Raw genomic sequence first — 27304 nt, forward strand, 5'->3', positions numbered from 1 at the left:
ATTGTACACTTGAAATCTATACAATTTTATTAACCAACAGCACATCAACAAATTTAAAAAAAAGCATATCTAGTAAAAAAAAGATATCAACCTGTGTTTTGTGCTCAGTTCTTCAGAATAAATAGGAAAATCTGGGTGTTTCTGTCTGAGCTCTCCATCTTTAAAATATTTTTAAGGATTTTTGCGCTGCAGGACCTGGAATTGCAATTCCAAGACACACGCCTCACTTAGGTTTTGTGTTTGAGAATAGGACTTATTTCTATCTAGCAGTGGAAGTGAAAGTGAAACATGGAAGCAGCAGAACTCAACAACCAGAAGAAAAAAGGTTAGGTTCTCCAAAAGGGAAAGGGGAATCACTGGTGGCAGTCCCAGAAGGGGACCGTGAGTGGGCTGGAGGTGGGAGGACATAGGATCCCACCCTCATTCTGTTCCCACAGAAGTCCCAAGCCCCTCATGGTACGGTGTGTAGATGGATACCCAAGCGCTGAGGGACTGAATGCCATGAGGCAGGATTTGTGGGCACATGCTCCGGCTCGCTTGATGGAGGAGGAGAGTTATGTGTAGTAGAGCCCAACTGCCCAGTTGGCCCGGTCAGCCCAGTCTAGATCAGCTGACAGCCAGACAAGCTCCTGACTGACATGTGAATGAGTATAGCCAACATCCCAGAGCCAGACTGATGAGCAATAACTTTTACATTATATGCCAAATAAAAATGAAGGAGGGATGGTGATTTGGAAGCTGTAATGATTGCTTAGCCTGTTTCCCCGAAAATAAAACCTCGCCGGACAATCAGCTCTAATGCATCTTTTGGAGCAAAAATTAATATAAGACCTGTATATTATATTATATTATATTATATTATATTATATTATATTATATTATATTATATTATATTATATTATATTATTATATTATATTATATTATATTATATTATATTATATTATATTATATTATATTATATTATATTAAAGACCCAGTCTTATATTATAGTAAAATAAGACTGGGTCATATATTAATTTTTGCTCCAAAAGACGCATTAGAGCTGATTGTCCTGCTAGGTCTTATTTTCGGGGAAACATGGTATACCTGACAGACAGATTGGAGAGCTCTGCTCCATGGAGCTGAACAAGGAACACCTTTATGTACCAACTACAAAGGTCGGCAAACTGGAGGTCCTGCCCTTTTTGCCAAGCACCATGTATTCCTCATTGGATTCTTCAGCACCCCTAGGAGAATCCCTGTGGAAATCTCTCGATTAATGATTAAAATGGGATTTCAGACTAACTTTGTAGGAGAACACCGAGCTCAAATAAATTTAATTTAGAAAAACAATGTGATGGTTCTCCAATCTTTGTATCAGGTCATATATATTTACATTTAACATGAGAAAATGATAGAAAAAAACGTATCTGGGCAGGCTGTGTTTTGTCCTGGAAACAAACAAACAAAACAGAAACCAAGTGAACTCTTTGTTTATACAAAGGTCTAGCAATCCACCTGTGAAATGGGTGGCCTAGAGAGCACTATACTGTGTGATTAAAAAAATAAAGTCAATATTTAATGAGTAATACTATGTGTCAGGCAACATGTTAAGATATTGACATGTTTTATTATTTTATGTTAAACCCTATGATGTAAATATTATTACCCTGATATTAGATAAGGAAGTTCAGAGAGTTTTAGACATTTGCCCCAAATTTTACAGCAAACGACTGGTAGTGTTGGGATTCTAATTCAAAAAATCTATTTTCTTTAACCCTTATACTCATTGTAGGTTCTCAATGGACTCTTGCTATATTCATGAGTATATGCATGTGTACAAATGAATAAAATAGAAACACAAATGAATGAAAGACTATAAAAATGTGTACAAATTAATAAAGAAGTACACACACACAAACACACACACACACACACACACACACACACACACTGCTCTTCTTTATATTCCTAGAAACTTTTGTCTAACTTTTCAGATTATTATCAGTTGTTTCTATTTATTTACTGATTCAAATGTGATAAACCTAGGTTATGGAAGCATAAATATTCTCGTTTGGTACAAGAGATAATGACTCTCCAAACTGTCGTAACTATGATTCAGAATTCGAACCACAATTGGATTTCCCTATGGTTCATATTCTTTCTGCTAGACTATGCTTTTTTTCTATAGAAGTTATGTCTAAATTAGTTTTGATGATTAAAAATATCACGCAATATATTACCATTTTACTTAATATTATAATAATATACATTACGCACTCAAGTTTTGGTAGCAAATATGCATAGCTGATACATGATTTCATTTAACCATCACAACAGCTGGACAAATGGAGGCTATTGCCCATTTTATAGGTCAGGAAATTGATTTAGAGACACTAAGTAATTTGCTTCAGTCATACAGATGATAAGCACTACAGCTGAAACTGGAACACGGTGCTTCTTCCTTGTAAATCCTGCCTTAAAAAAACAATGGACGGGAACATCGCCTCTTGACTAAATGAGACAGTATTTCTGTTTACTTGGTTTTTGTGCCTATCTTCCCCAGTGGGATATAAAAACTGTAATAGAGGGACTTCTTATTGTTTTTTCTTTCTTGAATCCTTAGATCGTGGGGTGATACCTGCTATAGCATACCTTAACATATATATATGTGTGTGTGTGTGTGTGTGTGTGTGTGTGTGTGTGTATATATATATATATATATATATATATATATATATATGCATATTTTTTAAATTAATAATAAATGAATCCCTTCTGGTAAAGCATAGATATTCTCTTCTGGGATTCAAATCTCAACTATATAATTAAAACATGGATGCAAAAAACGCATAGAAGTTTTGAAAAATTCACTGACTAGACCAATACTTCAGGAAAAAACAAAACAAAACATTGTTTCTTCATGAAATAATCAATGTCCTGTCCATGATTCTGAGTTCAGTACTTCATCCTTGGACTAACTTGCAGCGTTACCCTGGGAAAGTCACTGAGCGTAGTACTCCAAATAAAATCTTAATATTGAGAAAGATTTATGCCACTGAATTTCCCTACAGATCTAATCCATTCAAAGTTAAATAATAGCAGTTAAAATGTAAATGTTAAGCAACTTTACATCCTTATCTTTCCCAAAATAGATTATATGACTAGAAAAAATATAATTCCTTTATTTTAATTTATATTGTGAATTGTAACTAAATTGAGTTTAGCTATGCCACTATTACTGACTTCTAATCTTGAAAGTTCTCTTCTATTTCATCTTTATAACACATAATAATTTCTTTGTGTCAAAACATACCCATGAGACATATTCAGTAAACTGGTATTTGCAAACTTCTATACAGTATTAAATATCATTATATTATTAAATGTAATTAGTGCCGATTTTATCTTTTCAAGAATATTAGTAGTATTCTGCTTTTACTCCAGACTGTTATTTTACAATTGTATATGTTATAATATATATATATATATACACACATATATGTATATATATAGTAGTTAATATATATATATATTAAGATATAAAATTGTAAAATTGTAAAAAAATATGTAATTTTATGTTACTATATATAAAATCTATATAAACATATAAAATGGTAAAATAATAGATTTTCTCTCTCTGTCTCCATATATATATATGTATATACGTGTCCATATCTATATTTATATCTATATCTATATAACTAAATCATTTATATACACACCCATGGATATGACTGAGGTCACAGGTACATATAGAGTCTAGTCTTGACTACAAACAAATAAAAAAATTTCAGTACCCAGATCATAAATTTAATTGGCATCAGGTATTTAGGTTTGAATTTAATTGTATTCATGCAGAAGGAAATGGCTGGATGAAACAGGCAATTACATTTTTCTTTCCCTGTGTAGCTGCTGCTAGAGAAAAATGGAAAAGAGGGCTCTGTTCATGTAACATATTCAGGCCTTAAGGAAAACTTTGTATCTGTGTACAGAAGAAGGATTCAAGACTTCCAATAATTGTGAACTATGGTTCTGAATTGAGAAAGTTTCTTCTGTCCTCCTCACCCCTCCCACTAACTCCCACTCTGCCACCAATAGTAAAAAAACTAAGATTCACAGATACCTCTCAATGGCCACATAAAGTCAGGTTTCAGAATAGAATTCTCATTAGCTTACAAAGTAATTTGAGATCAAATAGAGTGTGAAAAAAAGTTTAATTGAGGAAATCCATTAAACTGTCCTAATAGTCATGCTGACCTTTGAACAATACTTAGCAAACATAAATGCTTGGATTAATCTATTTGTAAAAATACGACCGAGTGTCTTTTATTTATAGGAAAAATTTAAATTATTTTGGTTAAATATATTAGGTTAGTTTTTTATTCTTGAAAATACAGATTTATTTTATTTCCATTTCTTTTTGGAAGAATTTTAAGTTTGGATCAATTTGTGACTTAACCAGGCAATGAATCATTTTGAAGTATACAATGGACAACTGACATATGTTTTTAGAATCATCTCTTTAACTAGTTTCAATGGTAAACCACTGAAAAAGAAAGCTGTTGGGACTTTACGTCTGATTTAAACTGCAAATCAATTAGAGCTCCAGAAGGAAATCTGACAATAATATAAAATAGGCCAGTAAAGCCCTTAGGAAGAGTTCAGGATTTTGAAAAATAATAGTAGCCTATATTCAGTATTCAGGCTTTACTAATACCATAACAACAGTAGCAAAAAGTTTCAAATAATTTTCCTTAGAAAGGAGTCAGGAGCAAAAATTTGTGCAGTGACAGGAAGTCAACCCAATATTAATTTTTCTTCTAGTTTGAGATTGAAAAGCTAAAATTTTCCCTTTGCTTTTCTTCAGTAATGGACTATATTATTCAAATAATTACTCCTGACCTCAGATCTTTGCCAGTTCACTGGCGGTTTCACATATTCTCAATATTACAAACAATCCAGTTTCTAACATGAAAATTGGAAATCATGTGAATAGCACATGTAGAAAAAAACTGTATAGGAAATCACATGAGAATGGAAGATTCAAGTTCTGCATTCCAAAAATCAGGTATGTTAAATAGTAGATTATGTCCTCCTACTCCCAGGCAGTCTAAGAAGAAATGTTTAAACTGTTATATCTGGGATTTAAAAATTAGATATTTTTAAAATGATATTATTAGGGTATTCGAACTATGAATGTATGTGTATGTGTCTTTCTTAACTGTTTCCATCTCAAATATTATCCCAAATAACACATTCTTACTCTATGCTAAATAGTACAGTTTTACTCTATGCTAAACAAAATTTTTAGCAAATTACAAATATTATCTTATTCTCATAAATACTCTCTAAAGTAAGTCCCATTACTATCCCCGTTTTCAGGGTGCAGAGAGAGATTAACTAACCTGTCTAAGACCACACAGCAGATAAGTGGCGGGATTGGGATTTCAAACTAGTCAGTCTGGTTCTAGCGTCTATATGCTTAACACAAGTTAGTGTTAACTTGTACATATTAAATTCTTATAGTGTCAATTCTGATCAGTATTTATACTACATAATAATTCAAAGAACAATTTTGAGTTTGCTTTATTATATTTTATAAAGAAAACATTCAGGTGAAAAAATTCCCCCATGAGTGAATAACTAGTACTTTCTCTGAAAATGTGACCTAGATGCTGATGATAACACAGCAAGAATTCCTTTGAAGATGATAAAAAGTGTTATTCAAAATAGAATCTTTTCTTTATGGGTTAATGATGAGGCACAACTGCAGAAAAAACGTCATGTTCTTCACCACTCCTCAAATTCAGAACTGCTGTGTGTGTGTGTGTGTGTGTGTGTGTGTGTGTGTGTGTGTGTGTAGAGGAAATGTAGAGGAAAAAGAACAGAATGGTTTAAAGACCAGGCTGGGGCATCAGTTACCTGGTGGTATAGAACAGAATCCAGACATCTCAATTTACGGTGTGTTCTTTAGGACTTCACTTCCCCCCATTTTCCTTATCTATAAACTGGGAGAACCATGGAATTATTAACTATAACTAGATTAGGTAACACAATATACATATAGCACCAAATAGATGCCAGGAGTGTAAGACCTGCTTTATTCACACGGACTTAATCATTATCAGTGTTCCTCACCATGAAGTTTGTCCACTCTAAACTCACCTCCTCTTTTTGGAATCTGCTACATTGTCTTTTAAGTTGCTTGCTGAACTCCTTAGCAACAACTGTGAGACAAGGATTGTCAATATTGTCTTCTATCCTGGATTCATAGAACACCAGGCAGGCATTGGAAGTGTGTGAATATTAAATAATAACACTTCTGCTCTGCATACCAAATTAAAGTAAGTTACAAATGAAGCATATGCTGAGAAAATATGGCTGCCTCTAAGAGACAATTTTGGTGTTTAAATTTGTGTTTCTATTACATAAAATTTTGTGGAATAATGAACCAATGGAAGAATGGAAAGAAACTTGAAATATGGATGCAAATATTTTAGGAATACTTACTTCCTTATACATAAAAAATGGATTAGTGGTTCCACTATTTACCAGTTGTGTGAATTTAACCATGTTATTTAAATTCTCTGTGACTCACTTTCTCTATCCATGAAATGGACATAATAATGATACCTCATGAATCTTTGATGACACAAATTAATTAATGAATAAAACATACAGTAGGGCTCACACAGGGTAACTGATTAATATTAGCTATAAGCATTATTTCTTCTACATACTGTTAATCTTTACACAGATATATCACAAATATAAATTGGTTATTTTACAGCATCATACCTTCTCCTCCAAGCTTTGTCAACAACAACAAAAAAGCAATGCAGCCAAAATGAAAGTGAATATGGAACAATTATGATGATACTGCACTTAGTTTCATGACTCTCTCTGGGTAAGATTTGAAAGCAAAGAAAAAGAAGTCTCTAAGTGACTGAAATAGCTATTTGTAAAATACTTGTTTATTCAGACAATGTTAATCATATTTTATAGACATTTATAAAACAATTCTTTGTTTTGAGGTTTTCAACCACTAGCTAATAAAAGGAGATGGTTTTTGAATACTCTATGTTCTAGGAACTGAGCCAGGGACCTTACATAGACTATTTTATTTAATATTCACAAATCATTGTGAGGGAGTGTATTTGTTTTCTACTGCTGGAACTAACTACCACAAATTTAGTGGCTTGAAACGATATAAATTTATTTTCTTACAGCTCTGGGCATCAGAAGTCCAAAATCAGTTTCACTGGACTAAAATCAACGTGTCAGCAGGCCTGGATTCCTTCTGAATGTTCTACAGGTGACTTTGTTTCCTTGCTTTTTCCAGCTTCTAAAAGTAGAATACATTCTTCAGCTTGTGGCCCCATTCTCCATCTTCAAGATTTATCATTCCAACTCTGCTTCCATCTTTATATCTCCTCCTTCTTATCTGATATTTTTACCTCCCACTAATAAGTTTCCATGGATTATATCGGGCCCACCCAGGCAATCCAGTATGGCCTCCTCATCTTAAAATCCTTAATTTAACTACATCTGCACAGTTCCTTTTAACATGTCAAGTAACATATTTATAGATTCTGGGGAGTGTACAAGACATCTTTGTGGACAGAGGGTTGTTTTTCAACTTACCACAGGTAAATACTCTTCTACACACTTTGCAAATGAGGGAAAAATGTAATAATTATTAACTCCATTAATAAATTGAGAAATCAAATTCAGAGACGATTAATAACTTACTCAAACTCACAAAACCAAAAAATGGCCATCTACATACTACTGTAGGTCCTTCTTATCCTAATGTTGTTTCCACTACACAATTCTTCCCCCAAAGGAGGGAAACAGATTAAGAAAAGATTCCCTCCTGAAGGGTAGATTTTTCAATTGTCTTTATGAGTTAAAATATTTATTAAATACTTTTCCTAAATGGCTGCAATATGTAAGACCCAATTTTAGGTGCTGAGAAGAAATATGAAGCAGACCCAGTCAATCCCTAGGTAATCCCCTATATTTAAATGCCTGTAACTCCTAACTCCATACCTACAGTCCCGACCAAATTCAACTATCTAATTGACAGCTCCAGTTTCACGTTCTATAAACTTGTTCAATTTGCCATGTCTGGAACTGAACTTTCAATTTTTTCCTACAAATGAATTCAATCCCTCAGCCTTCTCCACGTTGGGAAATAGTATCACCAGACTCCCATCCCTCACCACCTACAGCTAATCAGTAATCAAATGCCTTAAATTTGTCTCAAAAATATATCTTAATTCCGTTTATGTCTCCTTATTTTCATTATTCCTCAGATTTCTAACTGGTATCCTCATTTCCATTCTTATATTACCTCAATCTATTTTCCATATATAAACTGGTATGAACATAGATTGGATTATGTACATAAATTGGATCATGTCACTTCCATGGTAGAATATTTCAATAACTACCTATGGAATTTATAATAAAATGCAAACTTTTCAGACTACACAGTGTTACTGCCTTGCTCTGTTTAGGACATTTATGTGTGTGCCTGTGTCCTGGAGTAAATACTTTAATAGAGCCTCCTTTCACTTCTAAAATTGTTTCATTTAGATGATAAATTACTTAGTCACCATATTTATAGGGCTCCCTGTAATCTTTCCTGTGCTGACGTTTTCTTCTCATAGCCAAAGTCGTATCCCTTAGGACTCATTGGGGTCTGCCCTGAAGTCTCCTTCGTAATTATTTTTCTTCAAAATCTGAACCACAGTGTTGAATCCTGTACTTAATTTCTTTATTTGTTGAATGCCTGTTTGTGCTCTTAGGGTGTACAGAGAGAAGCAGTCCCAAGCTCATGGTTAGCTCTACACACCAGTCAGCACTGTACCTGGCACATGCTGGTAGGTACCCACCAACATATATCGAAGCCTTAATGACTAAATAAGCTCACCGTATAGTCAGAGAGTTATGTAAACACATAGCATAACTTTAAAATAACAAAAATGCATTCAAGATACCAACAGCCAAAACTAACACAGAAAAGGAAGAATTACGTCTATTTAGAGAGGAAAAAGGTTGACCAGGGAAGGCTCCATAAGGAGAGGAAGCCCAATCAGTGTTTGTGTTCTGTGAATCAGGAAGCTATGAAAAAAGATTTCTCAGCAGAAGAGATGGCATTTGCAAAGGCAAAAAGGTTTAAAACTGTGATTATTCGGGGAACTCAAAGCAGTTTCTATTATTAGAGTGTACAGTCTTGCATAAATGATGTATTAATGCCATGTATCCCTAAGGACAAAACCTAAATTATGGAGAACGCTGCAGGAAATATAGAGAAGAAGTAAGAAATTTGAAACTTAGTTTTGTTTTCATTTATAGTGCTAGGATGATTTGAGAATTCCTATTGCATATTTAGCTCACCTTATAAATTATAGAAGTTCTCAGATAAGTAAATCAATTTTTGAAGGGTTATATTTGAAATTTCATTACCATAAAGAATCCTCTCAGTTGTGAGTTTATCATGCAATATTCACAAAATGATAATACATGGTCCATAAGAAACTATAGTTAGATTTACGATATATAAAACTAAATCTGGCTTTTCCTTCAAATATGTTTTTGGGTTTACATTTTAAGAATTATCGCAAATTTCTGCTTCTTTGAGTAATGCATTTTTAAAAAAGAACAACAACCACAACAACAACAAAAAAACAGGCTAACACTACCAAATTGATATTTTGGCATTTATATTATACAAATACAAAGATGAACAAAATGGTAGAATTTATAGAATATCAGGTCATGTTTTAATGTAACTAAGAGTTGAAATAGGGAATTAAATCTCATCTCAGCCCTATTTATCCAGGAGAAAATTTTCAAGAAATATCCCCGGTACAGATAATCATAAGTGGTTTCTTGAATGTAAAGAATATGTACCAGAAATTGCACACTGTTGGACTGCAGGACATGAATGCTTTGCTTTGGTCCCAGAGCCAAGATTTAAATTAGGAGAAGTCATATAAAAAAATCTAGTTCTGGCTCTGCTTGAAAAATTGTAAGATCAGGTAACTTGTGGGAAAACCATAGTCCACTACAGTGGAGTAGTTCCTAAGTTTACCACAGATCCACCTCCCCCATGACGCCAGTTACGGAGATTGAGGACACTTCCTTTATGTACGTTACAAGCCTGAGACATGGTGCCAGACCAAAAACAAACAAACAAACAAACAAACAAACAAACAAACAAAACCCAACCATTAAAGACCAGTTGAGAATTAACAAAATGTCTAGGAAAACATTTAGAATTTGACCATTTGTAATACTGAGAATGGAATGTACATGTTTAATAAAAGAACCCAAAAATGGAACAATAAAGACATTCAACCTTTTGTTTCCTATATTTTGTTTGTTCACCAAACTACACCAAAACAAACAAAAAGCCAAACAAATCCAGTATATATCTTCAGGCACATCAGATGGTCTTAATGCTACTCTCTGAAAGGACCAACGGACCAGAAAATCCTCTCAACACCCTTATGATGATGCACTTATATTTTTAGATTTCCCAGTAAGATTTCACTTGACAAAACAATTTCATGCATTAATAATAATAATAATAATAGATAATCTTTTAGGGCTCTTCGCTGTGCCAAAATTTTAATGCATTCTGATATTCATTTTTTTTAAAGATTCACCACTTAACAGAAAGTTTTCTGGACTGGGTCCTTTCCATGTAATTTTTCTTTGCTTTCCTTTTCCTTTTCCTTATCAAACACAGGGATATGTATTTTTCCTTCTTACCAGTAAGCTTTTTGTTTTGGCTTCTTGTCAAATATAACATGAATGGTAGAATACAATCATTCAAAAATATATCAGTATATCATGTGTTTGAGCTGTGGTTTGAATGTAAATACCACCCTAATATACCTTTGAATAGCAAATACAATATATTCCATTTAAATAGATTGAAAAACTTGACATGTTTTCAATATCAACACTGTTGTAGGAGACATAAAGTCAGAAAGTTATTTCCATGGGAAGTGGTGTGCACTTACCTTAGCTATCTGGACACACCAGTTAAGCAGCAGCTGTGATCCAATGTTATCCTTGTGTTCATGGACATAGTCCAATAAGCAGCCATGGGGCATGAGCTGTGTAACCAGCTGGATAGTTGGGCTCAGACACACACCCAATAACCGGACTAAGTGTGGATGGTCCATACTTGCCATGATCAGAGCTTCCTGTAAGAAAAAAACATAACACTGTGATTTCAATGGAAAGTTCTTTACAAGTATAGTTACTTGCAGTTCACTAATGGTGCTGATGATTTTAAAATGTACTCTCACTCAGTGGAGTCACTTAAAAATGAAAAGACATTAAATTCTTAAAGTGATTTAATGCAAGTAAAAGTAAATGAAAAACAAACACTATACATATATCAAAATAAAAACCGTTATATTATAGAATAAGTGCATATCAAATTAATAGCATTTTTTCTATCCTTGTAATATGGACTATATTGGATTTTGTTTACTGCCAAATAAGTTGAAATTGAATCCTAACTTATACTGTGGATTTCTAACCTTTGATCTTTGGTTCTAGAGAACGGTAATTTATACAACTGTAGTTATTTACAGGTAGAGTAAGGTGATCCAAACATAAGTCATCCATTATCAGTGTGGATTCAAACAACATATACAGGTATAATTTATGAATTACAAACATCAAAACTTAAACAATTACAAGTAACATGCCCATTGTAGATTTATGTGGAACAATAAATATTTTAAAAAACATTTTGATCCATAACTTTGCTGTTGCTGAAATATATTTTATTTTTAAAATTATAAATGATGTCATAATCATAGAATCATAAAATTTGAGAGCTAGGTGAGACTATAAATATCTGTCTATTCCAAATTTATGATTTTATGAAATAAATCATTTCTAGGTTTTTTTTTAAATCATAATCATAAAGACCTTTTTTGCTTAATGGAGATAAAATGTTTTTTTAGTGCATCCTAAAGTTAGCTTCCAACAAAAAGTTATTTTAGGAGTCTTTGTTAGAATTTGAAACAGGTGTGACTGCCTATACACACACACACACACACACACACACACACATATCACACACACATACACAGAGGAGGTGATATATATGACAATTTATTATCAGTCAATTTACCTATATGAAGGTATGTTTATTGTACTATTGTTGAACATTTCCTGTAGCTTTGAAATTTTTTAAAACAAAAAAATCAAGCTATATTGAGCTTCTGTTTAAGACTGCATGGCACATTGAATACACGTTTATTTCCATACACTCACAATTTCACTATACTAATAATGAATTAATTAAAAAACAGACACAAAAAATCATAGAAAAGAAGCAATAAGGGTAGAGTACTAGAAGTAGGAAGTGGCTAACTAGTAGTAACTGACTTAGCAAACATTAGACATTTGAAGCCTAACTTAGCGGGGGCTGGGGTGGGATGGGGGGGCACTAAAAAGAAGTCCAATTTACATCATAGGTGTATATCACCAAAGGCTCAAGGAGAATTAGCACCACAAACCGCTGTAAACAGAGCAGGAGGGAATGCGTTCAGCAAGATTGCTTCAAAGTCTTTTTAGGAAGAGATTAGACTACAGATCTCCTTCTCCCCTCCAACCTTAGGAGAAGCTAACAAACAAACAAAAACAAAACAAAAACAAAAATTGTGCACTATAGATATTAGGCACAATGGAAAGAGAAGTATTCTGATGAAAATACTAGGGTTATTATATACATTTATAGACAGTGAACATTGGGACCACTATAGTTCCTATTCCCAAATGAAAGTATTTTTAGATCTTGAATTCTATATCCAAGAAAATTTTAACCAGTGGATATACAGACATGTTCAGACCTGTATATTCTTAAAAAAATGTATCTCAGATGCTTCCTGTCTCTGTTGTATCTTAGATGCTTCCTTTCTCTGTTAGATGAGCTTATTAAATAAAGGGCAGAGGGTAAAAGAGTGTATTAAATTGAGGAAACAAGGAAATAACAGTGAAGGGATATTTCAGAATAAAAGCTGTACAAGACTGAGGTAGCAGTCAGTCCCAACTCAAGTAGAACAGACAGTTCTGGGAATGGTGATTCAAGAAGATGGAATTGATAAAATACCTAATGAGTTTAAAATACATTAAGAGTACATCTGGAACTCAATGAGGTGAAGTGGTTGTGATAAATACATAGAAAACTAAGCAAAAATTAAAAAAAAGAAATTAATATGAAATGAAACACAAGACATGCACAAGGAAAACAATAATTATGTTTACTACAGAGCACAGCTGGTGATAGTTACATAATCATAACAACATAATTATGAAATGCTGATACAAACAAACATCCTATGACTATACTGGAAAATAGGGGGAAAGGAGGGACACTTCTGAAAGGTGGTGCTGGAAACAAAGTGAAAGGTATATTCCTATTGTTCACAGTGAGAAGTTAGTACTGTATGATGCACTGAAAGAAACAAGAATTGACAATAAAAGCACACCATTTAGATATATGGAGGTAAGTTACAGGAGAAATCGCCGAAAAGTTGAAAGTGATTGCTTTGAACAATGGAAAATGGGGTCAAAGAAGGGAGAGGTGAGTAGCTAGAGACTGTTGTCTTCATTAGACTTGTAGAAGTATCTGGCTTTTACTATTATTATCTTAAAGCTATTTCTGAGGACATTATTCACTTTTAACCTCCACTACTATTTTAAAAGTCTTGAGTTCAGCTGGGTCTAAAGATTAGTCACAATTATGAGGTATGTCTAATGGACTATATGCATTTACTGGATCCAGCTGGGGTCTTATGTGAGGTGTAATGTTCTACATTTTGAGTAAGGAAGAGTGGGGGCAGGAGGGGCATATGCCTGGAGAAAGGAGTCATCCATTGTCGAACAGAAGAAATCAGCTGGTAAGATGGTATTAGCCGAACTCAAAGGATTTTGGTTTTGAGTCTTTATGGGCAGAAGCTTAAATCATCATTTTCCAGATGACTTTCAAGTAGTTTAGGTCCTACAATTCCCCCTTCCCCAGACACCCGAGGGAACCAGAGAACAGGGATCACACCTGCTTCTATGCTTCCTTGCTGAGACCACCAATGCAATACCTTGAGGACTGGCAGCCCATGGAGAACCGAGAGGCATCCCCTCTGGCAAGGACATTGCATCCTCAGGTGGGACCCATCAGCAGTTCCAGGGGTAGGACCTCTCAGTGGCTCAGAGAGAAGAGAGGCGCCATGTGGGTGGAAGAACAGGCAAGAAAGGACGCTACTGATTCCAGAGGGTGCTGCAACTGGGAGACTGGTTTATGAGGGTATATGAGGCACCCAGCAGCTTCCCAAACTATTAGGGAAAGGTTCTTTGAGGGATGGAGATTCTACATAACCAAGAAAGCCAGAAATTTGAGTTATTACTATTAACATCTGGATCCTTGAGCCGGAAATATTTTGGCTTTATTTTCTGTAGATTTCAATAAACTTTTGAAATAAAGCAAGCCACAGTAGTTAGAAGGAGCATGCAGACAGGAATGTCAGCTAATTTAAACTGCCTATTATTTAATTTAGTATTAATATTAATTAATTCATTGATTAACTCAATATTAATATTAATATTAAAAGTGTCAAACAGAGGATTCCTGCACTGAATTATGATGTGCACACATATAAATACACACACACCAACAAATAAGCAAAACATCTAATCAAATTAAATATCTAATTTAATCAAGTACCAAATTAGATATTTAATTAGACATTAAATATTAGATAGCTAATTAAATTAAATGTGTATTGATTGCATTCTGTCTTTTTCTGGTGGTTTTTAGTCTTTCATGTGCATGAGAGCAAGTTAAGTTTATCATCCCAAGTGTAACTTTCCTGGCTGCACTGCCAGATAATCAGATCTAGAACTGGATCAGAAATCTGTGTCTGTAGCAAGATTCCTAGATGAAGCCATTGCAGGAAATATGAAACACTGCGAACTTCTAGAATATCTCCATTAAATGTGCGTCTCTGTAATCCATTTCGAAAGCAGTAACATGCAACAGTGTTTTGATTCTCATTACAACCCTAGAAAGCAGTCAAAAGAGGTAGTAATTCTCAGCTATAAAATGAGGAACCCAAGGTGACTAGGATTACTGCCCCAGGTCATATGACTAGTGAGTAGCAGGCTCAGTTTTAAGACTCAGGATTTCTGAATTTTAGTGTAGTGCTATTTATTAGACAGTAAACCTCTCTCTCAATCTCTCTCTCTCTCTCTCTCTCTCTCTCTCTCTCTCTCTCTCTCTGTATATATACACACACACACACACACACACACACACACATATATATATATTTTTTCTTTTTTTACTTCAATTCTATAAACACTTCACACTGTAGATGCTTGTCTTGATAACAAGAAGATAGCCCCAGACACCTGAATTAGCTCTACCTCAATTAATTGGGTCAAATTATACTTTAATTCCTGAGAAGCAACTAAAAGCAAACAATAACTTTGTGATTACAGGTAAAATACTATCACTTATGCTTTCATAAAAAGCCAAAGCAATATATCTCTAATTTCCTGAGAGTGCTATTTAATACAGGGCATTTCTTAAGAGAATGATGAAATTTCAGGTAAAAGAGATTTTGATGTTATTTCAGATTTCTTTTTCGGCACAAAACATATAAACAGTGTTTTTGTTTTCTTTTACATTCAAGGAGTAATGATAATTCTATTCTAAATATGCATTTGAAAAGTGTACATCAGAAGAGTGTAAAAAATGTGGCATGAATGTTCTCTCTTTAAAAAAAATCTATTAGTAAATCCTGGCAAAAAAAGCTGGAATTGTATTAAGGAAAATTGCTCATCACACTACAAAGAGTATTTGATACCAAATTGCAGAATATTTGCATAATAGTTCTCTTTTTTTTGAGAAAGAAAAGATGAACAAGATACTAATTGTAGGTTTTATTTTTTCAGAAAGGAAATAGCAGATGGCTTTTTTGGGGGACAGGGAAATAGATAAAGAAAAGAGAATGTGGATTCATTTACAGTGATGAGTGGGATGGAAAGGGAAAAGATTCCAATGCTTTAATAATGGAGTGTTGGGTTTCAATAAATTACTCTGTGTTAAAATTAATAATGTCCTCTATTATGCATCGTGTGTGGGGCCTGTGGAAGGAATTTTGGAATCTTAGCTGCTGTCACCAGAAAATGCTACCAAGGCCACTGGAATAAATACAAATTGACAGGTGCATTATCTATTTTTCCCCAAATAAAATTATTCTCCACTTTGGTTTTACCTCGTTTTATACATTTTTTTCTTGGAGGTGAGTTAAAGGATTTACTCATTGGGCAGGGGGAAAGATGTAACAGGTGCTACAATGAAAACTAAAGCAAGGATATTTTCTTTATAATGAGATCTGCTTTGCACAAGGACATTTTTTAAAACCACCAAGGGATGACCAGGGCTTACACAAAAAGCTCTAAAGCGTGTGTCCCATTATTCTTTAGCCTATGCTATTTGTTTCTCTATTTCAGTCTGATGGGAAGACATTTTTGTACAATAATAAAAATGAACAATACCATTTGTCACATTAAGGTATCATTTTGCTCAGCCTTCAGATGTTTATACATGGCCACTTAAACTTGTTTTCTCACTCATGTTGGTTAGTGGTTTCACAAAAAGAAAAAAACAAAAAACAAAACACATATGGCCAGTGAAAACTTATGGGCTATTCTGTTTAAAAACAAATGTTAACTTCAGCCAAACTTTCACAGTTTCATTATGTCAACGGTCCATTAATTCAATTACTCCAGCTGAAAATGGGGGAAATCTCATTGTATCAAGGATAAGAAAGTTAAAAAGGGGGACAGAGAAAAAGAAAAGATAGACAATTAATGTGGATATATAAACTTGTGCTTAACGCAGATTTGGGAATGCTGGCAATGCATACCTCCCCTAAAGATAGTGAGGATGTTGGTGATGAAGTAAACAAAGAAGATCATGATGAGAGCGGTGGAAAAATGAAACAAAATTATTGGTCCATAATAATGTTTTACAAACCTCTTTTGCTGCAGATTGTACCCAGATAAAAACATAAGTGAAATCTCCATCTGTTCTCTCATGTCTAGAATAAATAATAATTTATTTGTGCGAGTAGTGAGAGGCAATTAGACAGGCTGAATTAATGCGCCATCAGTTTAAATTTGTTCACATTGCTCAGTGGCCTCAGCACACCTTTCCAATCTCAGGTATCATTTTTGTGGACTTGAACAATCAAGATTAGGATCCGTCCAACTTTTAGTCATTCATTTTCCATCTCATTCTATGTCATCCACCCACTGGGTGGCCTAATCTTCAACTTAGATAGTACTTAACTGTGCTACCCAATGACGGACTTGTAAATAATTTTACACAGGTAGAATTTTACTTTCTGACTTTGATTTCTACCTATCCTTATTACACTGAATTCTCCTTCATCCTTATTTTTCTATTTCTTTGTTACTTACTCTGTAAAATGCACCTTTACATCATTCCATGTTGTCCCTTTAATCATTTTACCAGTGCTTAATTCTAGTACAACTTCAACCTCACTCTACATCGTCACCTTCATTGAACCTACCAGTACATTTAGATGCTCCCTCGTCTAAAGATAAAAGTTCTTTCAATTTTTCCATTTCTCTACTTTGGGAATATTTGGTATTCTTACTTTGGCTATTTATTCATTTCAGTCTTTCACTCCTTAGGGCTCCTGAGTTTCTGCAACCGCCCCCCTCCCTGCCTCTAACTATTCAAATCAGTTCTGAAAAAGTTACCAATGACCTCCTTCTCACCAGTCAGCAGGTTTATGTCCTCATTCATGCATTTTCCTGACCTTCTGCACTATTTTATCTCACTGAATGCCTTTCATCTAGAAAATCCCTCTCTGTCTGATGTACTAATTTATTGTATCCTACATCTTCAGTTTCTCTGAGTCCTCCTATTACAATTACTGTCACCTGCTTTTCCCTCCCATACCTCAAATATGGAAATGCTACCATGTCTTTGTCCCTAATATTCTTTGCTTTCGTCTATAATTTCTTACATCCGCATATTTTATAACTTTAAGAAATATGACAGTTATCGAAAACATGGAATCAACTGCAAAATTATGTGGATTTCATGATTTGAGTTAGTTTGAAGCTGTTTAATTAAAATTGCTATTTACAAGATAGGAAACAAAATCCATTAGCATCGTATTCAACATAACTGTTTGAAATATGAGAATTACCAAACATGAGAATTACCTTGTGCCCATATTCCAAGCTTTCTTTTCCACTCCTGTCGTCTCTGAGCAGGAACTAATAGGTCTTTACATATGTATACCTCCCACATCATAATGCCTACCTCAATCTTATTAGAGATATTTATTAAGTGTCTGCCCTCTCTAATGATTTCTCTGAAAGTAGTAATATTATTTGATCATATTCATTAGTCCATTACCAAATTTTTGTCGGGTGTATGGCTCATAGTACAAAAGCAATGCAATTTTATTAATAATTGAACAGAAACTTTATTACATTTCCTCCTTCTCATCCTACCTCATTGTAGGAATCACCCACATTTCAAACATTTCTGGTCATTTTGTCGTAGATATTTTACTGGAACTCAAATTTAAGGCACAAAGTAAATTTCTTCATAAGAGGTTATCTGCTAATTCTACTAATTTTGTAAACTTCAGAAACATTTTCTAATTTTATTTTTAAAATCTTAGATTCATATTTGGCATTCTCTTTTTAATTGTTTTCCATTCCACTCCATATCCACTGTTTTGCCAAGTCCTAAGAATTGCTTATTCCAATATAGCTCTCATGTGCATATTGTGTTATGTATTTTCATTCTGACTCCTACTTAAGTGTAGACTCACATGAGTGCTGGAGAAAGAATGCTGATTTTTTTCATTAATTCCAATATATTTTTGCTATAACCTAAAAGAAAATCTGGCATTTTTTTGGAGTGATACATACAGAGCCATAACACTGCATGCACTCAATAAACATGTGTTGAATTAAATTTGATATGTTGAAAATTGAAATAAATTTTGTAATAAAGAAGTTTAGACCATGCTTCATCTCTGATACTAATGATCTGTGAGATTGCCCTGTACATATAGCCCTGTGTCCCACCAGATCCAGTCTCCATCCTTTTACACTCTGCCATGTGCCCAGTAAAACTGACCCAAATGGATGAAAACAGTCTACCTTGCCCCCTGGCTTTCATGTGGGTTTAGCCAAAGAAAAGCAACAGCATGAAATTGAAAAGAGTGAGGTTGGTATTTATCCTTTGCCCTCCACTTTCCTGAAGCCCTCTGCCAAAGGCCACAGCATCTGTCAGTTCAGGGTCACCTTCCCCTCACTCCTCCAGGCCTAGCAGTTCTGTTATTAGTCTTGAGATACTTCAACAATCCCTGTTGGTGTTCCTCAACCCTGCCCATACCTTTATAAAAAACCCTTTTGCTAAACTCTCTTCCATTACTCCAACTTACTATACCATGCATTTCCTGCTGAGATTCTTCTGATACACTAATCTTGAACAAGTCACATAACATAACACTTATTTGTAAAATGACAGACTAGGTCACTGATGGTTAAGACATGGCATGCATGGTATACCAATAGCCCCTCAGCTTGCCCATGGTGGCATTGCTAAGCAATCATTGTAGTAGGCCAATAATGAATCCCAAAATATGTCCACACCCTCATCCCAGGAACCTTTGACTATTACCTTATTTGGGAACAGGATCTGTACAGATATGATTAAGTTAGGAATTTTGAGATGAGGAGATCACCCTGACTATCCAGGTGTGCCCTAAACACCATCACAATTATCCTCATATGAGAGGGGCAGAGGGAGATTAGATGCAGACACAGAGAGGAGAGGCAATATGAAGAAGGAGACAGAGATGAGGGTGATGCAGCCACAAGCCAAGGAACAATCAGAAGCTGGAGGGGGCAAGGAACAGATTTTTCCTTAGAGCTTCTGGAGAGCACACAGCCACACCAATACCTTGATTTCCTAAGTCTGGCCTCCAGGAATGTGGTATAATATATTCCTGTTGTTTAAAGGCACAAAGTTTGTGGTGATTTGTTGTAACAGCCTTAGGAAACTAATACAATTACTGTATTCTGTCCCGCCTGAACTGGATGAGGACTCAAAATCCTTCTCATCTCAATGCTTTAGGCAACAGAAACCAATTTACTGGGAGGTAAAAGTGAGATTAAACAGTATTGCCTTGATTTTACACATATTTTTAAAATCAATGTTGCTACCAAACCTTTAGTTTCGATGTATTATATTAGTCTAATCTAAATGATACAGATACTTTTAGTTCATTTAGAAATTAACATATACATGTAATTAGCCAAATGATATAGTAGAAGCAAAGAGCTTATCACAGTGCCTAGTAAACTCTTAGTTATTATTATATTTGTATTAAATCAATTATATCTAAAGGGAATGAAATCATTGGATAGTAAAGGCATGGCCAAGAGTCTGGAGAAAAGCTGCAGTTGCAGGGCAAGTGGTCATTTTGACTTTTTAAAGTCCAGTGGGACATTTGGAATGCAAGGCAGAAAAACCTGACCAAAGAACATCAAACAGATTTCCTGTCAGCATTTTAGGAGCTGTTCTTTTCCTACTTAACCCTGTGGAAAACAAGAAATATCTCCTTCCATCTTCAACATAAACCAACCATGAAGAGTTAGGAGAAGGCCGAAAGTAACTTATAGAGTTGCAAGAGAATTTCAAGGACTATGTAAGTCACCTTTATTTTACTTATTAATGTCTGCAAAGTGCAAAAGTAGTAATTCTAGCAATGTGGATGTGCCAAAAAGAAGCCATAAAGTTATGTATGCATCAAAAAAACTTAGCATATATAGGATTTGATATTATCTGCGGTTTAGCATCCACTGCCAGCCTTGGAAAATATCCCCAGTGGATTAGGGGAGACTATTGTAGGTAGAGCAGAGACACTTTATAGCCTAATGAGTAATCTTAGCAAAGTTACAGAAAGAGGCATAGAGGTATGCGCAATTAACATTTCAGGACTGCTACAGAAGAACAATCTCAGCAAGGCCCAACGTGGATCTTTTGCAAAGGAAACTACAGTATGCCATAAAGAATAACAACACAAACATACTAGAACTGGAATAAATCATCTGAGACTATAAATTCTACTACCAGGGTGGAAGAGGTAATTACTAACTTGCAAATAATGTCTATCGCTTTCATTTTGTTCTCTCTATGAAAATCAATTTCTATAAAGTTTATTTAATCTGTTGGGTAAGTCTTGTATTTAGTTTATCTATAGTGTACTAGTTCTTAGTAAACATATTTATGATATCTCTGAAGTCACCCATTAAATAATTTCTTGAGATCGTAAAAACAACTGCCACTTTTTGTTAATTGTGCCTTTCATAATACTCCTGATTTTACATATGAACTCAGTTCTAATGACAATCTTGTCTTATCCAACAGATATTATATCAATTAACTAATAAAGGGACACGTTTAAATAGGATAAGTAATTGCCAAGATCCTAAAGTTAGTAAATAGCCAAGCTGGGATTTGAATCTGGTTCTCATTGTATCCACAGCCAAAGCACTTTCTACAAAGTTGTTTCCTCAGCAATTATCAGTGTCAGTTAGATAACCAGATAGACCCAGCTAATGCTGTTGTCATTATCTTAGTGTCCAAATAGGAACTGTCACTGATAAAATTAACCTCTTAATGGAATTTGCACAATGGAATTTGTGCTCAACTACTTAAAATTAATCCCCCAGTAATAAAATGCTAAATACCCTTGCAGAATGGGAATAACTCATGTGTTTATTTTCATATCTGTATAGGATGGCTTGATTGTAAGAGTGCTTAATAAATAATTTAAACAAATCAATTTGACTTTAGATAAGAATCTAATAATTTTGGTAATAGATCATATTTAATCACTTAGAACTTTATGATTTGCTATTTTGCATAATTTTGGTAATTAATACTCAATTCTGTTTTCCTAGATATAGCATCTAAAGGAAGACATCTATTGTGTTTCTGTTAATTAATGACAATTATATTAAAGGCCTGTAACAACAAACAACTAAATAAAATTAGGGATATCCTCCCTTAATACCTCATAAAACATCTCACATACACTGCTGGTAAAAGTGCAGGCTGGATTGTGTTATTATTCATTCAAGATAAAATAGTGAGTGACTTTAATTAAGCCTTTCATTTTTTACCAACTAGTCTCATGCTCATACAGGTTAATTCATATATAAAAAATCATTTGTCCTATCATTTCTTTGTTTCTTATTTCCCCTACTTTTTATAATGAACTTAATTATTATCATCAGATATATTAAATTTAAAAACATGATTTATATGCAAGTTCTCATATTAAATATTCACATCAATATTATTTTAATATTCTACACCAATCCTGATATCAAGGGCATTCAGTTAGAGGCAGTAAGTAGTAAAAGCCTGCATTAATATTATTTATGTTTTTATGTTTTTAATATAGTAGTAATAAATAATATTATCCACTCATGCAAAATAAGTTATAATAAACCCTGAAAGAATATATGGTGTCACAAATGACCCCTACTGCTAATGTCTTTGCTTCAGGGAGCTATCAGTCAAAGGACTGTGTGGCTTTGTGGCTAAACCCACACTGTGTGGTGGTTAGAAAGTGGCAGTGGAAAAAGGAGTACCTCATAAAAAAAATATATCTTTGCAAGAAGGCATTGAATCCTGATCTGGCATCTGAAACCAGCCGCTGACAATTAACAAACATTTTAGAAATGGAATGGTATCCTAGATTAATTAAATTAACCTAAGAAAGATCAATGCATCATAATTATATTCATCACCAGCAAACTCAAACAGTAGTGCAAAGCACTAGAGTGGTGACCGTGTTATATATTATTTTATTCTCTGAATAGAGTTAAGGCGTATTTATAAGGAATAGCTAGCCAATCTTTAATTTGTTCATAACTCATTCTCAGTATTGACTAAGGGTTATTCTACACAGGGTCTAGTACAGCGACTGGTATATAACATTTATCCAATATAATCAGTTTCCTTTACTCCTACAATTAAGAAAGTGGTAAAATGTCACATGCATGGGATGCATAGACCAATTTACAGGGAGCATCCAGTACATGACAGAGCAGAGTGAGGAATAAAACTGGAAATTGGGCTGGGATTAGGGATTGGAGGAGTTTAAATGACATGCTGATATTTGGATTTTATTCTAAGCAAAATGAGGATCAACTGTGTATTCTTGACCAAGAAACTCAGGTAATGTGGCAACACTGTCTGAGCATAAATCAGAAAGGAAGTGTCTAAAAGCCAAGAGATTGTTTGGGAAGCTGCTGTCTGCGAATGAGGTAATGGGATCCTGGCACAGAGAATGCATCCTGAGAAATGTGAAATGAATGCCTACCTTGCCAAAGGCGGATGCATTTGTAAAAGGCCTTAAACTGTGTCTTCTAGTATCTGCAATGGGGTTTCCTATTCTCTCTCTTTTTAACCATCCAAAATATAATAGATAGCTTTCAGGAAGTTGTCTTGTAATATGGAAACCACACCCAAAAATCAAGATAAAATTTTTCCTGTTCTTTCTAACAGAGATATCCTCTTTCAGTACACCTTCCAGGCAGAGGGAAATGATTTGCATCTAGTGAGTAGAATTCCATTTCTCAGAATCTCTCTTTCATCCCATCATTCCCACAACTGGTTGCATTTTCTTCATAAGCCACTTAAGCCCTATTGATGCATTTCCCCCACCACAAAATTTCATGTTAGTGTTAGGCCCATTTCCTCGTTCTACATATCCTCTGCTTAGGAATAATGATAACTCTTTCCACTAAACATTTATGAAAAGGGAAAAAGAATTTACAGTAGTCAATAGACAATGTAATATCTAATAATGTCTTGGTTCTTTGTAGATATACACAGGGACAACTTTCCAAGTGTAGGTGCAGTGACTTTTGTCTGCGGTCTCTATTACTAGTTCCTGTTATCATTTTATCCCCACATATGGGAATATAACAAACTCTGAGGCTATTCTAATAATCTTCCCTACTGTTGATTGTTTTCAGCATTACAGCTTCCAGAATTTCTGAAGTCCCTATGCAAATATTATCTAATTTTAAGGTTCTAATGGCCATGACTTAAGTGTTCCCTATAAGAACCAGACTGAACTGAGACGGAAATCGTTCCAGGAGTCTAAATATAAGATCATTTTGAGACTTAAAAATAAAAATTTAAAGTCAATAGTCATGATTATGAAAATTTGGAATTATTAGAAAATGTTTCTGTGGCACTTCAACTCTCAAGATATTTGCTTCAGTCTGTTTCATCAGAGGAACCAGAAAAGTATTACTTAATGATAACACTTACATAGGTTACTTAGATTAAAAGTAAAATAATTCATATATTCAGAATAATTATTCATCACATCTTCAAACAGTATGCAAAAGCCACTCATAAGAAATAAATTCTTATCTTTTTAGGTATTTTAATTGAAGTTTATATAAATTAATATTCACAGATATGTTAAAACATGTACTGAAATTCATAACCTAAAATTTATTTCAATTTTTGAAATCATAATATAGAGAAAGCAAGTATTTGAAGGTTTTTCTAAACCAATTTCATTGATTTTTTTAAGTGCAAACTATGCAATTAAATGTTAAGTGTGATTAAAGAAGCAACACACTTGAGAATATTTGCAATATCAGTACAGAGTTATGGTGCTTTTTAACATTAATGTGTTTTTGCACATCTAATATATTTTCTTTGCAAATGTGACAAAAATATGCAAATATATCATTGAGTAGTTACTGGCTGACTTTAAAATAAATACCTACAGTTATTCTTGTTCTGAGTGAAGAGTTTCTAATGGAATGGTTTACTTTTTGGAGAAAATATTAAATACTGGAATTCATTTGATCAGTAAGCACGAAGATTTACTTAGCATATAATATGTATCCAGCCATATTCTAAAAACAAGAATAAATTGCATGTCACATGACATTTATAAAGTTTCATTTCATAATTTTCATGCCTTCAGTGTCATTACAGATAAAAACAAAAAGGTTATTTAGTGGTTATGATGTGACAAGTATTTTCAAATAGTACCACTGGGTGGTTGGACAATTGAGAGAAATGAACTTTAATAATTTTTAAAAATTTCAGAATAAAATGCAGTAAATAGAAACTACAGCCAAGCACATCAAAAATAATAAATATTGATTGTAATATCATTTAAGAATTATTTAGAAATGATTTATATTCTCAAGGTTTTTGAGGTTGAGTACAATAAATTACCTTCCCTGGATAAATTACGCTTCTATACTTTAAGATTTATATTTTCTAAAATAAATTTAAACTAAAGTTCATTAAACAATGCGCCCGTTACAAAAAGTTAGGATACAGTGATTATTTGTAACAAATGTATATCTGTAGGATTGTATTATATCTTCTTTAAATTAAAAAAAAATGCAAGAGGAATGAAATCTACAAATGTATTTCTGTAGATATGACATGTTAATATACACAATGTAATTAATGAACAGAGAGAGTTCAGAAGAGCAACAGAGGCTATTTGTCAATTATACTAATTAGCAATATTTTCTGTTTGTTTCTAGGTTCTGAAAGTGTTCACTAGAAAAAAAAAAATCTTTGACTTTGCCCCTAAGTTTCCTTTAATTGTGTATTTCAAAGAATTTAAAAGGCAATATGAACATCTATTTTGTATTTGACTATGTGTTTCCTTGAGAATAATAAAAAAAATGTATTATGAAAAGAAAGATGGTATACTAAATATTCTCCTTTCCCCATTAATTGTGAAGTAATTGCAAAAGCAAAAGTCATGTCTATCGTGCATGTCTGAACGGCCTCAAGGAAGATCCAATTACAAACTGATATGTTTTCAACACATACAGCTTGCATATTTAATTCAGGTGTACCTCCAAAAAGAAACCTCTCTTTTGTTTGGTTAAATCCACAACACGTTTCAGATGAGCCAGTCATTTTCAAATATTTTAGGATTATTTCTTGGCATTTGTTTTTTGTTTGTTTGTAATTCATAGATGCATATATAGATTGTTTGATAGTATAGATGTGCAATTCATTGGGTAAATAATCATTTGTACCTTTGAAGATACATATGTTCATCAAGAACATGAGAATGGAGTCTCGATATATTTATAAAACAACAAATATAATAAGTGCTAGGACTGACATATTTAACACTTGTCAATCAAAATGTGTAAGTCTCTACAGGGCATACTAGAGCAAGTATATTTGATTTAACATTTTTTTCTTGATTCCTAGAAAGGCTATGATGTATTTTGATTTTAAGCACAGATCAAAATATATTTTGAGCACTAGACAGGTTTTTCTGTATTACTGAATTTTAAACTTTTGTCCCGGATTTTGGCATATAAAATTAAAATTACAGACATGAATAGGAACACAAAAACATACTTTATATTTAAGTACTCATATAGAAAAGTATAGGTACATGTATCCTGACATACATATACATTACGTGTATGCATATTTATGTATGTATGTGTATATTATACATAATATTAAATCCACTTATTTCATTTTCTTCCTCCCAATATAATATATACACAGTTATATGTATATATATACAAATAAATACATATAAAATATAAATATGTACATTATATTATATATAAATTATATATATAATGTATAATAAAATTATATATATATAATATTTTAGCCATGCTTTATTTGTTGGTGCTTCTGTTACTATATGATGTGGCATGTTTTCACCATTACATTCCACATCAATTTAATAAATCCCTAAAAAATTATAATGATTAAGTAATAAGACAAGTCTAAAAACTTATTTGTAAAACTAGGAAAAAAAGGACTGTCAGGTGTATAAATATATGAAATTATGTAAAAATGTGTTAAGACCACATGTACTAAATTTTAATAGTTAAATAAAATTAAATCAAAATGAATTTATTGGAAAAACAATTAAAAATTGCCTCTGAGGATTCATAATTTTAAAAAATCAGAATATTTAAATATTAAATTAGAAATATTTATAAAATATTAAATTACTTAAATGTAATGATTTTCAAAATTTGCAATGTACTTTGCAATTATTCCCAAATAGCCTGAATATACACATTTGCTATAATAACTTGAATAAGTATGCTGAGAAATAATGCATTTGAACAATAACATTTAAAAAAATATATTTTCCAAAAATGTATGGT

At 33.4% G+C, this 27304-nt stretch overlaps 1 protein-coding gene across 6 annotated transcripts in view; it reads right to left on the reverse strand.

The window, feature by feature from the left end:
* ERBB4 (erb-b2 receptor tyrosine kinase 4) overlaps positions 1 to 27304 on the reverse strand; it is a 1041923-nt gene that overhangs the window by 148950 nt on the left and 865669 nt on the right. For all 6 annotated transcript variants that reach the window (XM_074312694.2, XM_019727015.3, XM_019727016.3 and 3 more), the window contains one exon: positions 11023 to 11208. In XM_074312694.2, the coding sequence (XP_074168795.1) occupies positions 11023 to 11208 (186 nt within the window). The remainder of the gene's footprint in view (positions 1 to 11022; positions 11209 to 27304) is intronic.

Source organism: Rhinolophus sinicus, chromosome 17 (assembly GCF_057876585.1).
Source record: "Rhinolophus sinicus isolate RSI-liver-muscle chromosome 17, RSI-T2T, whole genome shotgun sequence".
Taxonomy (NCBI): domain Eukaryota; kingdom Metazoa; phylum Chordata; class Mammalia; order Chiroptera; family Rhinolophidae; genus Rhinolophus; species Rhinolophus sinicus.